Source organism: Pipistrellus hanaki (assembly GCF_964339955.1).
Source record: "Pipistrellus hanaki genome assembly, chromosome: 20".
NCBI lineage: Eukaryota > Metazoa > Chordata > Mammalia > Chiroptera > Vespertilionidae > Pipistrellus > Pipistrellus hanaki.
The window spans coordinates 5,436,249-5,451,165 of NC_140522.1; the positions used below are offsets into that span (position 1 = coordinate 5,436,249).

A 14,917-nucleotide genomic window follows, 5' to 3' on the forward strand; every position below is an offset into this window, starting at 1 on the left:
AGATCAGGCATTTTTTAAGTAAAAATAGCTTCCTATTTATAGTTTGAAACGCTATTTTGGTAAAGGACCCTTACTTACTTAAAAAAAAAAATCTCACAGCATTTAAATACTTACCTATCCTTTTTGTGTCATTGAAATCTGGTTCAGGCTCACTATACGGCTTTAGTTCTTCTTCTTCGTGACCGACATTCATCCACCGATCTTTCATTATTTGCTAGGAAAAAAAATTCTACGTTATGTTTGGCCAACCAGAACATTCAACCACTTCAAAACGAGAGACACTAAGACAAACAGGATCCCAAACTTCACAAAAGGAAGTTTACTTTAGCCACCACTGCCTGTAGACATCAATGACTGCTTGCTGGGACATTCTAACCAATAAATTCATGCGGATGAACGATGAGGAAGTAAGCAAATTAGCAATGGAAATGCACACCTTACACTGAGGTGCACCGAGAAAAGAGATGGACTTTGGGATGGCCAGAAGGAAATAACTTTGCTTAAATGGTTTCCACCTTTGTAAAGCCCCTCATGTGCTTCTGAGTTTATATTTTCATTTTTTGAGAAGAGGTTATTATTATTAGGAGGAGGGTACTAGACAAACATCAAGAAGATGCTTAAGATTATCTGAGCTACAGCTAAAAAGGTGTTAAAATACTTTTTAAAAAATATATATTTTATTGATTTTTTACAGAGAGGAAGAGAGAGGGATAGAGAGTCAGAAACATTGATGAGAGAGAATCATCGATCAACTGCCTCTTGCACACCCCCTACTGGGGATGTGCTCGCAACCAAGATACAGGTCCTTGACTGGAATCGAACCTGGGACCTTTCAGTCCGGAGGCCGATGCTCTATCCACTGAGCCAAACCGGTTTCGGCTAAAATACTCTTGAGGTTTACCATAGAGGACAGAGAAAAGGCAAAAAGGAGGGGTCTTGCTTTTGCTCAAATTTTGCATTGTTTTGAAAGGTAACACAGTTCAACCTCGTTAAAGAATGGAAAATGAGCCGAGACTGGTTTGGCTCAATGGATAGAGCATCGGCTTGGGGACTGAAAGGTCCCGGCTTCGATTCCGGTCAAGGGCATGTACCTTGGTTGCAGGCATATCCCCAGTAGGGAGTGTGCAAGAGGCAGCTGGTCGATGATTCTCTCTCTCATCGATGTTTCTAACTCTCTATCTCTCTCCCTTCCTCTCTGTACAAAATCAATAAAATATATTAAAAAGAAAAAAAGAATGGAAAATGAAAGAGAGGGAATCGCACAGACGTTTTTCAGTTTCTCTCTAATAAAAAAAAAAACCTAGACTCATCAACATCCAGATAACCAGGATGTAAAAATAAAAACAACAAGTTACACCCGCAGCAGCACAAAAAAACGACTTACTTCCAAGCTGCCTCTCTTAATGGGGTTCAGCACTAATAATTTCTTCAGGAGGTTTTCACAGTCGGTGGACATGTAGAAGGGGATGCGGTACTTCCCGCGTAAGACTCGCTCCCGGAGTTCCTGGACAGACAGAGGAAAGCGCTTAGGGACTGGGGTGCACCACGGTCCTGCGCGGGGGGCGGGGCAGCACGTGAAGGTCAAGTTCAGCCGTATGATACCTTGAGGTTCTGGCCGTCAAACGGCAGGGAGCCGCTGACCAGCGTGTAGAGAATGACGCCCAGGCTCCACACGTCCACCTCAGGCCCGTCGTACTTCTTCCCCTGGAAGAGCTCGGGCGCGGCGTAGGGGGGACTTCCACAAAATGTGTCCAATTTGTTCCCGACTGTAAACTCGTTACTAAAACCAAAGTCAGCAATTTTAATATTCATGTCAGCATCAAGGAGAAGGTTTTCAGCCTAAGAGGAAAATAATAAAAAGGACAAGGTTGAAGAGCCTACACAGCATCACACGGCCATCATCACTCTTCCACATCCCAGACCTGTCTCTCTGGCCTCGTGCTTGCCAAGTGTAGCAGCTGATGGAGAAGCCCAGCAGGTAGGTCGGTGGGTACCTGCTTGGAATTCCATCTTACAGAGGGCTGCATTTTAGCACCAGACAAGGAGCTCTCGTTTTTATGCATCTCTGCAACTGTTCAAAGCCCCTTTTTTCCCTTCAGAGTAATATCCTAGAACTATATACTACTATATATTTTTTAATTTTTTTTAAATTGATTGTAGAGAGGAAGGGAGAGGGAGAGAGAGAAACATCAATGATGAGAGAGAATCACTGATCGACTGCCTCCTGCACTGGGGATCGAGCCCACAACCCAGGCATGTGCCCTTGACTTGAATCGAACCTGGGACCTTTCAGTCCACAGGCTGACACTCAATCCACTGAGCTAAAACAGCTAGGGCAAAGGAACTGTATCTTAATATGACCTAGTCAAAAGAACATCAGTCAAATAACACTGATCCGTTTGGGGCCTAAACCAACGAGTAGAGGACCATCGGTTAACCATTGGTTAGCACAAGGCTGATACCTACAGTAACTGCAAATCAGGGCTTCTGTGATTCAATCCATTGCCCTCTGAGAGTTCTGTTCTCAGTGAAACAGTACAATGCAATGCAGACTCCACTAGAGCGGGTCTGTCTAAGCTTCCTTTTGCTGTTTTACAACTAGATTCTCTTCTGGAGGTGTATGATGGTAGAAAGCAGTGGTTCTTCCCTCACCCCCAACCTCCCAATGTATGAGATGCTGGTTTTCCAAAATCCTAAATCAGATTCACTCAAATAAAAAGTTTTCAATGTGTCTTTGAGCTTTAATGTGAAGAATGAGAACTGATTCTTTTATCAGACTAACTTGAACTAGTGCCCAGACCTTGCTTCTGACTGAAATGGACTTTAGACGTTTTTAGTTTGGGACAAAGTTCACATTTATCTATAGAACAAGCTTATTCGTGGTGAATCAAATCTTCTAGCCTTCAATGCTAGATGAATGACTACTCATATATTTTCTCTATTTCTCAGTGACAATACTGCCTCTCATAAAATTGCTGTGAAGATTAAATAACAACTCATTTCCTTACAGAGGGCCTGGTACAATGAGGCAACCAAACATAGCTCTATTATTATAAATCATCCACTAATAATTAAAAATTTTATGTTATAAAATCAAAGCTTACCTTAAGATCACGGTGAACAATGCATTTTTGATGACAATACTGTACAGCGGATACAATCTGAAATGAATATTGGGATAAAAGATTAAAAAATTATTTTATGGTAAAAAAAAATCGCAATTTCCCCCAATTATCATCTCCCATTTAGATTATTAGCTTGAATTTCAAAGAAACATTTAATAATTTCATTGTTCCTTCAGTTCAGAAAACTATACATATAAAAGCTAAGAGTGGTGAAACTTACTCTTACACATAGAAAATACTGAAAAGGAGAAAGTAGACTTCTCTTGCTAAAATATTTTTGTCCGAGTTGTGAAGATTTTTATGGGTTGTCATATTTCTCTGTTTACACAATCAAATGTGTACACTTGATAGTTTGGGTCAAATGGTTTATTTATTCGAGTGTTGTAATAAGAGCTTTGGCAAACATGAAGCGGTATTCCAAGAGAGTTGGTTCAAGTTCAAAAGGCAAAGCTCTATTTTAGGAATTATATCAAATGTGTTCAACACATGTTTCTTCAGTGAGGACAACCGACTAAGAACTTACCCTGTGGGTACTTAGCAACTTCCTTTGTGTGTTCATGTGCAAAGGAATGTGAAAAATGTTGTACCTTAAAAATAAACCCAATTATCTAACGAAAAGACTCAAAAGTGAAATTTAATCTGAAACCGGTCACTAATTCAGGTGGGCCAAGTACTCTACACTACAACTAGATTTTGTATGCAGTGAAAATTTTCAACAAATACAATAGGGCTCTTTGGGGACAAGATCTAAACAGGGAGGAACCTAACAGATTAAGAGCCAGAGAAACATATGAGAAATAGGGTATAGTAATTCTTTCATAGTTATTTTCTACAAGAAATACTGAATTGGAAAGATTCTGATAGCAATCACGTAAGCTGTTTTTTAACATGTTTTTATTAGTTGTTTTTTTTTTTTTTTAAGAGAGAAACATTGATGTGAGAAACATCGATGTGAGAGAGAAACATTGATCAGTTGCCTCCTACACACAGGGTTGAGCCCACAGCCCTGACCGGAATTGAACCAGCAACCTTTCGGTGCATGGGAAGATACTCATCCAACTAAGCCACCCCAGCCCAGGCTAAGAGCTATTTTGTACATAAAATTGTATCTGCTGTCTAGGAGGACAACCATTAGAACATTCCATTCTGTGGATTCAGGTAAATGGAAACACAGTCTGAATGTTAAATATTGGTTAGGCACTTACAAATGGAGATAGCAATGGAATTTCTGAAAGTCTAAAGGTGATGTGAAGTATGACTATGCTCACAGGAATATGGGTTAAAAACAAACAACAACTTCTAAGTAATAGATGTGAAACTGGTGGTTCGGTATTCTAACATTATCCTGATGTGTATTAAAATGGTTCAAAGACAGAGAAGACATGAATTCAAAACAAAACCAACACACAACGAGCAACGTGTAGTTCCAGTAAATATATTTTGAGCCAACAGTCAGTTTATTGAGTACCTGCTATGTGCAAGAAAATGGGCTAGGGAAACACAAAAATTAACACTGCATGGATCCTGCCTGCCCTTACATAGCTGGCAGGCTGATTAGGGGGTAAAAACATGTATACAGGTAAGCATAAAACATAAGGCAGAAGCATAGAAGCAGAAGTACAAAGAAGTGGGGAAATCCTAAAAAATAAAGAATCGATTCCGTTAGAAATGCCTCCGGGAGTGGTGATACCTGAGTGAGGCCATCCTTGAAGGGGAGCAGTATTATAGAACGTGGAGCTTTGGTGATGGGGGAAGGGGGCGGGTAAAGGGCTGAAATTCACACTCTTGGGAAAGTTGGTGGGAAAAGGGTCAGACTACACCTTGGTAGGCTGGTAAGTCTCTGAGTTCCAAACTAAGCAGGCACTACATAACCACTGCATGCTTTCTGAGCAGAGAGATGATGACGGAGAAGGATCACTCTGAAGCGTGAGTCCCCCAAATACAGCAGAGTCTGACAATGAATATTTGTAGCATGTTCTCCTAAGGAATCTGCTTCAAAATTCTAATATCCTATGTTCAGTGAAATGTGTTGATTAGCCCACAGATCTGCGCATTCATATGTAGATATGAGTACATCTTACTGAACATAATACATTGGCTGTAGTATGTTCATGCTATAAGGCTGTATTTGTATCATGGATGACAGAAAAGTGCTGATAATGATATTATCTTTTTTGAGTCCCTTTGTCTTGACACAGTGAAGGAGGCACGATATAGATAATGACTTGCTGACCACACATACACATCACATCAGACAGAACAATCTCCATGTTCTATAGGCACTTCTGAACTAAGAATCCCCCTGGGCCCTAATGCCTTTGGCATGGAAAGATAATTAAAGAGAATGTTCCATATGAAGCGTTCATTCTCCCCAAACTCTTTGACCTCTGACTTCTAGCAGTCAAACATGGTGGTCTCGAGTATCACCACACTCATCTAGCCAGGTACAATGTCTGATGTGAAGGAAATTCTGGCTTCTGACTCACTGCAAGAACTCCACCCACAAGTCCAGGTTGTACTGCATTGTTCTAAGGCCAGACTCCCCCATCTCAAGACATCTATAAATTGGGTGCAGGGATTCACTTGTTATTTTATTTGACAACAAGTGTGTATTGTCAAATAACCATTATTTATGGTTCTTCTGCTCTAGGTCATGCAAACATGAACTGTTAGCCCTGCACTGCTCCCAAGACCAGGCACGGCAGTGTTTTGCTGTGAGATGCAACTGCTAGGTCACTGGAATCAGTTATTAAGCGGGTCAGGAATTCCTAAGCTTTAGTCGCCTTCCTATTGGAAGAGCTGAGTCAATACTATAATTTTCTTGCAGGCCATAAAATCCTAAGGAATGCAGAGGCATTGTCTGACCAATGTTTGCTCAAGTGGCCTTAAACTGTCCAGGGTCTTTGCTGTATCCAACTGTAGAATCAAGGGCATATACAGGGGTTGGCAAAAGTAGGTTTACAGCTCTGAGTATATGAAACACAAGAGTTTATTCTTGATTAATTATTGTATTATTTATTTGTATTACACCTGGAAACCTACTTTTGCCCACCCCTGTATAAACAGTTGGAGAAGTCCTCAAGAAAAGGGGCAGAAAAAACTTGTTTAAGCTTTTTAAAAAAAAATATGTTTTTATTATTTGAGAGAGAGAGGAAAGAAGAGGGAGAGATCCATCATCATATTTCTGCTCAGAAAACATGTTATGGTTACACATGCATGTGTCCTGACCAGGAGTTGAAGAGAACCTTGTTAACTTTTTGGGTCAGCATGCTGTACATTGATCCCTGAATGAGTTTGTTTTGTGAAACCTCTGTTGTTACATGACTGTTTGGAACACAACTTGCAAAATGCTTTCTGCATTTTAAAGTGTTTTAAAAAACAATTTACAATTGATTAATGTGTCATGTCTATAGTAATGCATAGAGTATACTTGTTTAATCCCTTACTATACTTCTTTAATCCCTTCATTCTTAAAAATTAAATCCTAGATCAACTTAAATTACTTTTTCTTATTTTATCATTTCTGTAATAAGTCATATCCAGGAAATGCAACTATCTTACCATATTCCTCGGCCACATTTGCAAGGTTCCTTGCCTACCTGACTAAATAAAACTGACCATACCTTTAAATCTATAAAAGATGAGTTCTAATACCAAGACATCTTTAATTATAAAAGAAAATAATACTAATACTTCTTTAAGCAGTACACCTATATACTGTATACACAGAACTAATAATACTTGACAATGATTATTGGATATCGGACTAAGTATTTCTTTTCTATCTCAGTCTAGCTTATATTTCCAAGACTGTCAAAGAAATATAGTGTCTCACTTATGAGCATTTCACTAGTTATGATCATCTATCAATAACCTCTGAAATTTAAATTCAGGAAGAGCAGATTTCTTTGTCAGTTTTCCATTCATAAGGAGCATAAGAGAGCAAGACTTCTTCTTGTTAAAAAACCACGTTCCCTGAGGTCCAGCTGATGACGCTGTCCATTGTACACCCGTAAAAAGAGCAGCAAAACAAAGGTGAAAACTACTTTCCGTACCTGCCTAAACTTTGCGCGGGCCTCTTTTTCTTTCATTCTTCCGTGGGCAACTAAGTAATCAAATACTTCACCTGAATCGGAAAGGTAAAGCAGGCAGTAAAATATACATAAGATTTTCAATGAACAACATATGCAATGTCAAGTTTGTGGCTTGTGCCTAAAGGAGCTTCTGGCCCCCGATTTTCTGATAGTGCTACATAAATCACAAACTCTTCCATGAATATAAAAAAAGGGGGGGGGTTACATATAGAATTGAGTATCTACAGCAGCTGACGATTTGGCAAAACTCTTTAAAGAATAAGTCATAAAAACATAACCAAGAAAAACCTGCTTTCTGCTTGACAAGTCTTATGTAAAAGAATACAGTCAACTCTTTATTATATCTGTTCTAATAAAGGGAACGTACAGCATGGGCAATCAAATCACATTTGGCTTTGTTTAGGGGGCCTATATTTCAAATAAAATAACAAGTCTTATTATGTTTGATCTCTCTCCTTTCGATTCATGAAGCCTTGGTCAAAGTCCATCTCACTATCGCCACACACATTGATTGCTTTTCCTTCCTATATTCTGGTTATGCCATGCGCATCCCATCTATTTTGTACCTACTTATTATACAGAATTAAATCGTCCTTTGTGCATCTCCTATCACCCTAAATGAACTTAGACTACTTGAGCACCATCATCATTGCCGTACTTTCTTTGCATCCCCAGCTTTATGACAGAACACAAAGTGGATAGACAATACACACTTGTTGAAATAATTTAAAGACAACTAGAAACTGTAGAAATTTTCTGTTAGCTCTACTACTTTATGTGTTTGTAAGTGACTTTATTTTTTCTAGTCAATACAGAAAAAGAAAAACTTCACTATTTGGTTACAATCTTAAAAATAAATTATCTCTGTATAAAGAAATTATTTTGTGTCCTTTTAATTATAATTGATACCATGTAGATAGAAATGCATATTAAAAACTCACACAGTGGCTTAAAGAGTTCCTGTAAAGTTCAGCAAAGTGGTTAAAACTCAAACTTTAGGATCAGACCAATTTTGGTATGAATCCTGGTTTAGCCCCAAAGTAGCTATGGGGTGACTTCATGAAGACCCAGTTTCTATCTATTGCCTATCTCAGATGGCTTCTGTGAGGATTAAATGAAATAATGCATGTGCTTAGCACAGTGACTGGCATACAGTAAGCACTCAATAAATTATAGGTTTGTATCTAGGTAGACGGATATATTACATATACAGGTATATGCAATATCAATCCTGGGAATATAAGTGAAATATTAAAAATCAAATATGTAAAGGTGTATGGCAGATGAAACTAAGTCATCTACAATGTCAGGCAGAATATTACTAAAATGATTAAATGGGATGATGAAAACAGAGAAATGAATGGATGCTCTAGTTGACCCATCATAGTAGGCAATTCTAGATTCATTTGTTGAGGCTGGGAAAGATACATACACGAATTAAAAAAAAAACTGCTCTTAGTTCTGCCTGGAACACTCAGGCCCCAAATGTTGGTGTGACTTAGTCCCTCACTTATTATATTGTTTGTTTATGGTTTTCTTCCCCAACTAGAATGTAATCTTCTTGAGGGCGTGAGCCGAAGCACCCAGAATATTACCTACTTGTAGTAAACATTTAATCAATAGTTTGTGTGAGGGAAAGAAGGAATAAACAGACCATGGCAGAGCAGCACTGACACCTACTTTTAATAGGCTCTTTTGGACCAAATCGTAAAGAAATGTTTGCGTCCCATCAGGGAACCAGAATCAGCTGATCTACTTGTGGCCAAGAGGCAGCTGTCTGACCGCCCCCCCCCCCCCCCCCGGCCTTCTTGTCCATGTTAGATTTCTCTGTGCATGTCGGACTCAATCCTAAAATATCTGGACATTTCAGCGGAAAATATGAAGAGTTATATTTTCCAGAGGAGCTCTGCCATTTATAGATCAAAAGGGCAAGGAAAGGATTCTAGATTTACTGCCAGAGCCATGATAGTTTTGTTACAAGATTGTTGACTGGCAAGACCAAAGAAAATGGAGCCCTAGGAGTCAGAACTAAATGAGGGACCACCAGGGTGGGGCTGAACCCCAACATAATGTCTCTATACCAGACCACCCCTCCAACTGTGCTCCCCATCACCCCAGCCATCGGTCCCTTCATTAGCACCAATAGAGAGTTGACTGTACTAACCATTCATTGTTAAAACAGTATATATATATATATATATATATATATATATATATATATATATATATATATATATATATATTACACTGTTTAAAACAGAATGATGTCCACAGATTTTTATCAGTCTATCATTTCTCCTATCAAAGCATGTCTAGCCCCTATTTTTAGACTTAAGATGACTAAAATGAAGAAGAAAAAAAAAGTCTAACAACTAAAAATAATGCTCAAGATTCCCACGCTGACAAAATGTTATATAAATCTAACTAAAGGATGGAAAAATAGAGTAATAGTTCATTATGTGTTTTTATAGGTTTGTTAATTTTATTGTAGCCCTTCACGTTATGCAAATTTGCATGGCAGAATAATTGTTTAAAATTAAAAAAAATAATAAAACATGAATAACATCGGTTTTCGGGTTAAGTAAAAAAAAAAAAATTTACACTGAAATATCTTCAGGATGGGAAAAAAGCTTTGTAAACAACCAAATCTAATTAAAACTTTCAATCTCCATAAAAAAACTGAAAATGCAATTAAAATATATTTAATATTTGCAGTATATATATTTTTTGAAATCTAAGAGACAGTATAAAAACACATAATTTAGGTGTTTTATAAACAAGAATTAATCCTCTTTCTTCTAGCTACATAAAATCTGACTCACCAGGAAAATCTATGAACTTTATCAGCTAAAAGGACTCAACACTGGTTTTCTATTGATTAGCAAAAGAGTTAATTAGCTAAAGTGCTTTAAATACTTAGAGTTGCCTTCCCTCTTCTTCAATTTTCTGAGCTCTTAAAACCTTCAAGTATTCCTTTTCTACTTATTGAATGATTTACTCCATACATGTTAAACCTGTTTCTGAGAACATTGAGTCCTACGCCTAACGGAACTGTGATTTTTCAGCTAGAGACTCTTCACTTGAGGGAAGGCAGGCGAAAATGGTTTTCTATATATATCAGTGTTTAAAAATCATTCCTATTTTTGACACTCTGTAGTCAAAATACACTTTACATTCTACTACAAATGCATCTTACTATTCAATTCAACAATTCTGCTTTTAGAATATACAGATCAATACTTGTTTAAATTCAAACATTTTATGGATTATCTTGAAAATGTACCTATACTTAGGATCTTTCATATATGAACAATCAGAGAAATAAACATTTGGCCTAGAATATTCTTTTGCCATAGTCTTTATTAAATACATTGTGAATTTGAGATTTCTAGCTTCTAGTCATCATAATAATACGACATATAATACTACTTCTTAGATAAGAGAATCAAACCATTCATAGATAACAATGCAAATTTAGAGTTTTAAAAATGTACCTAAGTAATTTTAAAATGAGCCCCAAATCCTACTTTTAAATATGGGGTCAATAGGTCTTGAAAGCAAACACTGAATTTTCCTTAAAATATCAAGTAAAGGGATTTTAATAAAACTGTAAGTTCATCACAACAATAAATACATAATCTTGAGGTGTGGACAATCCTATGTCTCACCAAAGAGAACTTTTCAAGCCCCACATCCTTACCCCCACTTGCGTATTCCATGATTAGATAGAGGGTCTTCTCTGTTTCAATAACTTCAAACAATTTTACTGAAAAAGAAATTAGAAATATACTTCTGAAATTGTTAGCATGTATTGGTTATATTTTTTAAAAAACATGTTTTAATTGATTTTAGAGAGAATAAGGGAGGAGAGATAGAAACATCAATCAGCTGCCTCTTGCACACCCCTATTGGGGATTCTAGCCCACAATATTAACTGAGAATCAAACCAGCTACCTCCTGGTTCATGGGTCTTTGCTCAACCACTGAGCCACAATGGCATGGCTGGGTATGTTTCAATAAAGTGTAAGGTAACACTAAGCCAGTGGAAAATTTGAATATTTATTAAAGAATATTAATTACAATTTAAAATTTTAAAATTCTCTTAAGGATTATTACTATGTGGAAGAACAGTATTTACCATAAAGTGGTAGGTCAAAAAAAAGTTAAGTTTCCAGCATTAAAGAACCATTACCTTTTCTAATTAGAATAAGGTAATGAAAAGCAACATTTTAAAATCATAATAAAAATTTTTTTACAATAATAAATTTTAACTAAAACTTTAAAAGAGACTATGTTATAATGGGCCTATCATAAAACATTAAATATTCTTTAGTACAGAAACAAGAAAAATTCTATAAATATGTGATACTACAAAAGTTTATGGTTAAAAAACTACTAAATTATCAGATTTATGTAGTTGAAATTATACACCACAAATTTCTAATAAACATAAAATTTTTTAATGTGCAAGAAACAAGTGTTTTAAAAGCAGATTAAAAAAGAATTGCTTTCTACTTCTTAAAATCTAATAACTTCATATAATACATGCAAGCAATACACTTATTTGTAAATATGGGGGATACCCAGAATTTATGGAAATAAATCCACTAAAATTGAAATCAACTCTAGTTTTTAATTCAAATTAATTATTTTGCCTATAAACTATAACACATATTATCAAATTATCTGGAATTTATTTTTATAAATATCTAAATAGCATGCAATCTCTCTTTAGAGAGACTGAGTACAGAGATACAAAAAAGCATGTGCTGTATATGGATCAACTCCAACTCATATTCCTCATTGTAGGGGAAAGCAGAAGACAGCAAGGTAGCAACAAGCAGTAGCCTTCAGCTAACTTCTTCATAATCTATTTTTAACCCGAAGTATTACTTTCTCAGGTCATGCTCAGGTTTCTAGTTATCACCTTCCTTCTATTTCTATAAAACACCCTTAAAATTATATCTTTCAAATACGCTCAAATGAAAGAAAACACTTCATTATTCATGTATAAATTACATACCTATGTTAGGGTGATTCAATATCTTCATTATTCGTACTTCTCGAAACAACTGTCAAAGAAAACAGGTGGACACACTCCTGTTAGAAAAGAACACTCAAGCGGAGAATCAAAGAAACTCATCTGTTTACAACACACCACAGGATCCTGGTAATGAACTAAGAAACCATTTGTTTCTCATCCCATCTCTAACTCTGCTGAGACTTGGTTTCCAGGACAACTTTTATTTATTTTTTAATCCTTACCCAAAATATTTCTTCCATCCTTACCCAAAATAAAAATCACAATGGATATTATCACTATACAAAATGAACATATATATATGGCAGAAATGTTAAAATATCTGCTTCATTTTCAAAGTACACATTTTTAAAATATGCATGTGAGCAAGTTTCCCATATAAGCAAGTAATAAAGCAACATGAAACAGCTACCAGGTTTAAGGGCAATCCCCATCCTAACTGCTTTTAATTCCTCCCCCATTCCCGTTTTCTTATATCTCCACTTTTTGAAGAAATATACATATCTTCTCCTGTAAGTTAGCAGAAACACTAGTTCTTGTAGAAGAAGGAAGAAAAGCAAGTGAAGTTATAAAAGGAAACCCACTTATGGAGAATATTAACTCATCCATAGATGTTTAATCAAGCAGAATCCTGAATACTTCAAATATTTTAAACCAAGTCTTATTCTACTGAATTAAATAACTTCTTTTTATATGGTACATGCATCTGAGTAGTAGATATTTTTTCAAACTACTTCAAAAATATTATTTAAATATGAATATGTTTTACATCATGTCTCTTCTTCATAGATTGATGAAATGCAATATTGCACCTAGTTGAAAATTTAGGACAGCTGGCTTTACAGAACTCACATATTAATTAGGAAACTCACATTCTAATTACTATCAAAATAATTACAGACCTTTTGTAGACTGGTAGGATTTAGCTGAGTTTTATCTATTATTTTCACAGCAACCTAAAAAAAAAAAGAGAATCATTAAACTGTATTTGAGAATACATATTTTAATGAATAAAATCTTAGAAAGAAAACATCTGTTCTTTCATTTCTAACTAGAAATCATTTAGTGTTCATATAATTGGATAGCAAAGTTTTGATAATATGGCAGCCTTACAATATATACCATTGACCCACATCTTTAACCCATTTGATTGAGTCAATGAAATTACACTTGTGGTATTACTTCCAAGTTTCTTCTTTAAAAATAAGAATCCTCTAAATCTTAATCTTTTACTCATAATCTTGGTAAGTTACAAATATCAGAGGGGACGGGGTTATAAACTTTCAGTAACGTAAGTATTGTATGAATAAAATGACGAGGTGGGTAGAGAAACTGGCCACCCAACCTTAGTGATAGCAGACCAGCGAAGTGGATCTGAATCTCCTCTAAGTCTCTGCCTAATGTAGACTGTACTTGAACAGCTTATGGGATCAGAATGGACAGGGAGGACTAAATTCACCTGGAAGTGACAATAATACTAGGCATAGAGCAAAATTAAAACTTATCAAAAACAGTTTATGACTGAGATTTCTCACAGTGTCCTAATTGGATCCGGTAAATATTATGGTATATAGAATGTTAGACATTTAACTATTTCCGATCTTTAACATAGAAATTACTAAAGACATTAATATTAACAATAATTATTAAATATATACAATTTTTCTATATAAATACACATAACTTAAAGCACATGGAATTTTAGAAACCCAATTTTCTTATAAAACATCTGTATAACAACACTTGTTTAATGTGGTCTCTAAGTAGATAAAAAATGAGTGAATTACTTTCTACACATTTATGCCTAATGTTTAATAAAAGACTTTATCCTAGCCTTGTTCCTAAGGTTGGGTAGCAATCTGAAAGACAGAAGTCTGAGAAAAGCTCATTTGCACCAGACTCCATCTCTGAGATGCTAAAATGTAGGTATGTTTCTATTCTGAACGTTCAAGGTCAACGTTGCATGCCATGATACAGCTCTGCTCGGCAAGTCCCATTCACACATATCCTGTACCGCAACTGTCATGAATTCCCAGCATCAGCTCTGAGGACGCTTTTCAACAAGGCTTTGGAGAGGTAAATGTTCTAATCCATATTAAGAAGGCATCTGAAGAACTTACCTCTCTCCCCGTTAGGACATGCCTTGCCAATTTCACTTTGGCGAAGTTCCCCTTCCCTATTGTTTTTTGTAAACGATAATTCCCAATGTGGGGCTGTTCGTCTGTGGCGGACGTAATGGAGTTTCTACACCGAGGGATGTTCTGCCTGCTACTCGATTTGGTAGGCTGGATGTGAGGTTCGGTATATCCATCCACAGATGTATGCTAAGAAAAAGGTTACAAGAGGTCAATGTTAATTCAATTAAAAAAAGGGCAGTTCAAACACTGTCAATAATTTTCATTAATGACTCATCTTCAATGAAAATACATCGCACTACACAATTTTAAAGTTTGGGTTCTATTTATAATTTCTATGGCACTGGAGCTCCTTTTGCCAGAGGGAACATGACTACTTAAAATGAAGTATTCTGCACAGCTCCAGGCATATGCTTAGGATTTAAAAATACAAATGGTTAGGTAGATAGGAGCCCTACAGGCCATTACTCCTCTAAGAGTGTTATCTGTTTAGTTGAAATGACATCATAGTCTAGAACTGCT

At 36.2% G+C, this 14,917-nt stretch overlaps 1 protein-coding gene across 4 annotated transcripts in view; it reads right to left on the bottom strand.

The window, feature by feature from the left end:
* Window positions 1–14,917, bottom strand: part of MARK1 (microtubule affinity regulating kinase 1) — a 54,692-nt gene that overhangs the window by 14,988 nt on the left and 24,787 nt on the right. For 3 of the 4 annotated variants that reach the window (XM_084868860.1, XM_084868859.1, XM_084868858.1), the window contains exons 2-10: window positions 14,381–14,584; window positions 13,163–13,216; window positions 12,243–12,291; window positions 10,920–10,985; window positions 7,181–7,251; window positions 3,105–3,161; window positions 1,603–1,839; window positions 1,385–1,504; window positions 115–214 (exon numbers count right to left, since the gene is read on the bottom strand). In XM_084868860.1, coding sequence (XP_084724986.1) covers window positions 115–214; window positions 1,385–1,504; window positions 1,603–1,839; window positions 3,105–3,161; window positions 7,181–7,251; window positions 10,920–10,985; window positions 12,243–12,291; window positions 13,163–13,216; window positions 14,381–14,584 — 958 coding nt within the window. The remainder of the gene's footprint in view (window positions 1–114; window positions 215–1,384; window positions 1,505–1,602; window positions 1,840–3,104; window positions 3,162–7,180; window positions 7,252–10,919; window positions 10,986–12,242; window positions 12,292–13,162; window positions 13,217–14,380; window positions 14,585–14,917) is intronic. The other variant, XR_014793605.1, reaches the window with a different exon arrangement.